This window comes from Oryx dammah, unplaced genomic scaffold (genome assembly GCF_014754425.2).
Source record: "Oryx dammah isolate SB20612 unplaced genomic scaffold, SCBI_Odam_1.1 HiC_scaffold_5, whole genome shotgun sequence".
Taxonomy (NCBI): Eukaryota; Metazoa; Chordata; class Mammalia; order Artiodactyla; family Bovidae; genus Oryx; species Oryx dammah.
In genome coordinates, this window is record NW_024070189.1 from 66,817,812 (window position 1) to 66,823,825 (window position 6,014).

Below are 6,014 nucleotides of genomic sequence, written 5' to 3' on the forward strand. Positions count from 1 at the left end.
GTGGGGACCCTCTCTGGGTAGATGTCATCTTGGGGCAGGGATCCTCTTGGGGCTGGGGTCCTCTTAGGGTGGGGGTCCTCTCTGTGTGAGTGTCATCTCAGGGTTGGGGTCCTCTCAGGGTGGGGGCCTTTTTGGGGTCAGGGTCTCCTCAGGGTGGGGACCCTCTCTGGGTGGGTGTCATCTCATGGTAGGGGCCTCTTGAGGTGGGGGGTCCTCTTGGGGTGGGGGTCCTCTAGAGGTGGGGGTCTGGGGTCCAGGGAAGCCGGAGTAGCACCAGATTTGGCACCCCAGGGCTGGGGAGGAGAGAGCCAGGCCCTGGTGTGCCCCTGCTATGGGGAGAGAGTTGGGGGCAGAGTCCCCTGACGTTTCCCGGACCCTCAGTTTTATCGCAAGAGAAAGCACACACCAGCTTCTCTGTTAAATATCCACCCCTCTCTTTGGAAACACCTGAATTTATCTCCCAAATGCTACAAACCTGTGGACTCAAGATACTCCAGATATCTGGCAAAACACTGCTTGTTTTCTTCTCCAAATTGTTCCTGACTTGTCCTCAAGGATGGCCTGGCTTCTCAGTCTCCCAATGTTTCTCATCCTCATTTCTTGAGAAGCACCTGGTTCTCACTCTAGCCCCTTTATCGACCTGAAAGCACCTACTTTTACCACACGCCCAGCTTCCTGCGCTCACTCTGACTCTGCTCTTGACCTTTCCTCACATGATGTCTCCTGCCCAGGGAGACCCCCATCTCTCCCCAGGACCCTCCTCACAACCCTCCCACAAACATGGAAACTTCCCTCCCAAGGGGGTACCAGTCTCACCACTGGCTGGTGTCACATCTCTGCCCAGGTTCTGGTTCTGGGGAGGGGCTTTGCTTTCTTTGCTGTCAGCAGGCCCTGCTCCAGGCCTGGGGGAATCTGGTAAGTGTGTGGGGAAGTAAAAGCCACTCTGATCTGCCTGTAAGTAGGGTGGAAGTGATCATAAGGCAGAGCAAGAAAGGGGACTCTGATGCCCTGTCTCTTACTTCAGAGATCTGGAGACAGAGCTACCAAACTATCTGTCCATCCATCCACTTACCCATCCATCCATTCATCCTCCCATCCATCCATCTATCCATCATCCATTCATTCACTCTCCCATTCATTCATCCATCCATTATCCATTTATCCATCCATCCATTCACCTTCCCATTCATCCATCCATCCATCATCCATTCACCTATCCATCATCCATCTATCCATCCATCCACTCACCTACCTTTATGCCCATCCATCTACTCATTCATCCATCTATCCATCTGTTCACTCACCCACTTTTCCAGCCATCGTTTATCAGTCCATCCACGTAACCATCACATCCATCCCTCTAACTGCCCATACATCATTCATTTCACTCATTGGTCCATGCCACCCACACCCCCATCCTCATATCCTTTAATCTTCCTTCATGACCTCCTCTTATTGACCAAGACCCTGGTGGATATCTCCTGGTGGATAATGGAGATGCAACATCATCAAGACAGACCCACTCTTGTGGAGTTTGCCAAAACCCATTCATCAGCAGGTCACCACTAAGTGTATGATGACAGCTGTGGGAAGGAATGCACCTCGGAACTTGGGGGTCCTTAGAAATCCAAGTGGGTTTCTTTGTGGGGTTTCTGGAGGATGAGCAGGGAGGCCCTGAATGAGGAGGAGAGAGATCTGGGCCGAAGGGATGGCATGTGCAAAGGCCCCAGGTGTGTAGAATACAGCTTATTTGAGGGACAGAAGGATGGCCAGAGGTTGGAAGGGAGGTCAGATGGCAGTGGAGTCGGGGACACAGCTGGGCACAGCCTCGTGCCAGGGAGAGCTGCCTGGGGCCTTTTAAGTACCGAGGTGGTAAGAGTCCCAAGTAGGAGTTGTGCTATGGCGACAAGATGGAGCCAAGAGGCTGCTGGGAGAAGGCACTGGGTGGCGGGTGGGGGCTACTGAATAAACTCACTGCCTCCTCCCCAACCCAGCTGGGAGGACAGACCCCATCCCAGTGTGGCAAGGGCATGTGGAGAGCGAAACCACAGTACCAGGTCAGCCTGTCAGCAGGACACCTGAGCCAGTCAGCTTGCTGTCCTGGGTCCCTGTGCTGGTGCGGACAGTGGAGGAAGGTGCCTCACTGTGCTTGGCATTGCTCTTCCTACTGTAGTGCTCACTCATCCTGGGGGCCTGCAGGAGTAAGACCACCACTACTTTCCTCCAGGGCTCCAGGCCCAGCAGGGGCGAGAAGTTAATGGAATAACTTCTCGGAGTAACCGTGCTCCTCATGAAAGCTGAAGCTGGGGTTCCATGAGCTCTGCCTGGCTGCGATGTGGGTCAGGCAGGGCAGGCTTCCTGGAGGCGGCTGTGAGGTGATGCATTCATTGGTACCTGCCTCCTTTGTCAGCCTATGTTGCCACACCAGCGCTGCCCCTAGAACAAACGGTAGCAGGTTGGATGTTTGCTAGGTGAGCAAAGTTGAGAAAAGCGTCTTGAGGGAGCCTCACTTCCCCCATCTGGACAATGGGACTCTGAGCCCCACCTCACTCCAAGGTCAGATGGAAGAGCTGGAGGGGCTCCATCCAACTCAAGCTCAGCCTGCCCCTGTCCCCCTCATGCTGTTGAACCAGTGGCCACTCCAGACTAATCCCCATCCAGCTCCAGCAATGATGATTGGGACATGTCTGGAACATGGGTGACTCCTGGGATATCCTAATTTAATAAGGTCCAGGCATTCCCTGCTGTGTGTCAGTCCTGGCAATAGGTTATCTTGCTGGACTGGGGACTGGTCAGTTGGCCTTGTGTTGCAGAGGGGAAACTGAGGCTGGGAGGGAGGAAGCTGGGAGCAAGCAGGGGGGCTGGGGCTGGCAGATGACAGGGTGGCATGTGGGATCCTGAGGGATGCCCGTGGTTTCGGGGCTGCCATGCCTGGGTCTCCTGGTCTTGCCCTTGACAGTTTCCCCACCTGCGAAGTGCATGGGGGACTATCCTCTCATCCCAAATCACATTTTCCCTGTTACATTTTGTCACGGGAACCATCAAGCCTACAGTTACTATTTACCTGTGTATTTCTGTACTGGTGTCCTCCTGTCCTCCTCCTTCCCCCTGGGACACATCACAAAGTTGACAGCTGCATCCAAGCCACAGCACTGTCCCCAGCGTCCAGTAGGTGCTCAACAAACCTCTCTCCATGTAATAAAGGAGCAGCACCCTGGCCGGCTCCTTGGATGGCTGCTGAGAGGACCGAGCGTCAGAGGCTAGTTCCGTATTTCTAGAAGGAAACCTTCACCTTCCTCATCTGCAAACTGGAGACGGTCATGGACATATTCACTGGTGCATGTGACAGTGAGTTGGGGCGAGAATGTTAAGAGCCTGGCACCGAGAAAGTGCCCAATAATAAATTCAACTGCGGCTATTATTACTGCTATTCTTTTACTCGTCATCGTAAGTCTGGAAAGATGCTCACTAGAGAAAAGGCCCGCAGATGACCTGCGTTAGGAGCCTGGGGTTTCCAGGGGCGCCAGCCAAGCGACCACCTGCCTTTCTCCCCGCTCAGTCCCCGGAGTCGCGGCGAGGCTCCCGGGTGTGGGCGCCGCGGGGCGGGGGCGGGGGGCGCTGCGCAGACGGCGCAGACGGTCCCGGGGCGGGCGAGGCGGGGGCGGAAGGCGGCCGTACTAGGAGGAATACGGCGGCGCGGCGGCCGGCTGGGCGGTTTCCCGCCGGTGAATGAGTCCGACTGCGCTGCCGCCGCCGCCCGACCGAGGCTGCGCCCGCGTCCCCGTGTCCCCGCGCCCCCAGCCCTCGCGCCAAGACCTCGGCTTATCCGCCGGCCAGCCAGCTTCGGCCCCCGCCCCCGAGAAGGTGAGTTCGGGTCTCTCTACGCTCCGCGGGGGCTGCTAGGACCCCCTACCCGCACCCCAACCCCCGCCCCCGGCCGAGTCCCGCGGGGCGGGGGGGGGGAGGATGGTGAGGAGGGGAGGGGTCGGCTCGCCGCGCCTTCAGCCCCCAAACTCACCTCCTCTCCCTTCCCCCACCCCGAATGCCCGGACCCTCAACCCGGGAGAAGCCACAGGTGGGTGGGAGCTTGAGGGGGGCGGAGCTGGGACACCCAGGGGTCTGCCGGGCGCCCAGGGGTGTCTTCTCTGTGCACTGAGAGCGGACCCCTTTAGAAAGCGCTTTTGAGATCCTCAATACAGGGGTCAGGGCAAGAGTGGAGCTGCTGTCCCCTGGGGGCTTCCCTGGAGTCAGCGCCGCCCCCACCTCCCAGGCCTGGCTTCGGTGCTTGGAAGTTAAGAGCGATTCCTTCGGGGAGGGTGGACGAGGGGTGAGCCCATCCCGCCCCCGTGTTGGGCCGCAGCGCCTCGTCACCCCGCCGGCCCCCACAGGGCTCCCCAGACAGGTGCCACAAGCCCGGCTTCCAGCCCCCGGGTGCAGGGGGGCCTGCCGCTCCCGACCCCCCCTTCTCTTCCCAGGCTTCGCAGATCCCTCCTGGCTCCTGCCTGCGCCCCAATGAAGAAAACCAACATGTGGTTCTTGGAGAGGTTTCGGGGATCGGGGGAGAATGGAGCTGCGGGGGGCGAGGGCGGGGACAAGGCCGCCAAAGGGCCCCTGTACAGCAACGTGCTCACACCGGACAAGATCCCGGACTTCTTCATACCCCCCAAGCTGCCCGCCGGCCCCGCTGAGCCCGAAGCGCAGGCCGAGCTGGGGCCCTCAACCTCGGAGCAGAACCTGGCCTCCGCCGCGCCCCGCCGCGCCCCCCGGAGCCCCCGGCTGTCCGCCAAGCTGGCCGCCGAGAGCAAGAGCCTACTGAAGGCGGCCACCCGGCACGTGATTCAGATCGAGAGCGCGGAGGACTGGCCGGCCGAGGAGACTGCCACCAACGCCGACCCCCAGGCCCAGGGGGCCATGTCGCTGCCCTCGGTGCCTAAGGCCCAGACGTCCTACGGCTTTGCCACGCTGGCCGAGAGCCCCCACACGCGGCGCAAGGAGTCCCTGTTCCACAGCGAACACGGGGCTCTGGCCCAGGTGGGCTCCCCAGGCACCCGACGCCGTCGGGGGGGTGTCAAGGCCAACGGGGGGGATGGGGCACCCAGGGAGGCCGGTGGCACCCTCATGAGCCCCGGCCGCTGCGTCAGCGGCGGGGAGAGCGACACGGGGTCCTCGGCCGAGTCCTCACCCTTCGGCTCCCCCCTGCTCTCGCGCTCCGTGTCGCTGCTCAAAGGCTTCGCGCAGGACAGCCAGGCCAAGGTGAGCCAGCTCAAGCACTCTGTGGGCCGCCATGGCTCCCTGTCGGCTGACGACAGCACGCCGGACACTAGCCCCGGAGCCCGGCGCCGCCTGCCCCGCAGGGCCACCCCGGAGCCCGGCCCGGAGTCTGGTCCCGCGTCCCGCGCGGAGCACGCCGTGCGCATGGGCCCTCGGGGCAGCGTGCGCCTGCTGGCCGAGTACGAGGCGGCCCAGGCCCGCCTGCGCGTGCGCCTGCTGGCGGCCGAGGGCCTATACGACCGGCTGTGCGACGCCCGCAGCATCAACTGCTGTGTGGGCCTGTGCCTCGTGCCGGGCAAGCTGCAGAAGCAGCGCAGCACCATCGTCAAGAACAGCCGCCACCCAGTGTTCAACGAGGACTTCTTCTTCGACGGCCTGGGTCCGGCCAGCGTGCGGAAGCTGGCTCTCAGGATCAAGGTGGTGAACAAGGGCAGCAGCCTCAAGCGGGACACGGTGCTCGGGGAAAAGGAGCTGCCCCTGACCTCCCTGCTGCCCTTCTTGTAGAGAGGCCCCCCCACCCTCCGCCTCCCTCGGGCCGCGGAGACCCCTCCCCCTCCTGGGTCCTGCAGGGCGCCCCGCCCCCTCCCGGACCCTGCAAGTGAGCCCTGATGCTTCGGCCTCTTTTGGGGGTATCCTGGGTCATGCTCTTTTCCAGGGGTTACTTTTAATACAGGAGGAGAGAGAGGGCTGCTGGGGAAAAGAAAGGGCTAGCTTGCTGGGCTGAGTCCCTCTATACCCCAAGT

At 61.1% G+C, this 6,014-nt stretch overlaps 1 protein-coding gene across 1 annotated transcript; it reads left to right on the forward strand.

Moving 5' to 3' along the window:
• The first annotated feature begins 4,512 nt into the window (after positions 1–4,512).
• C2CD4C (C2 calcium dependent domain containing 4C) lies at positions 4,513–5,775 on the forward strand. Its single transcript, XM_040240297.1, has one exon. The coding sequence runs from the start codon at positions 4,513–4,515 to the stop codon at positions 5,773–5,775; it is 1,263 nt and encodes a 420-aa protein (XP_040096231.1).
• Positions 5,776–6,014: the final 239 nt, after the last annotated feature.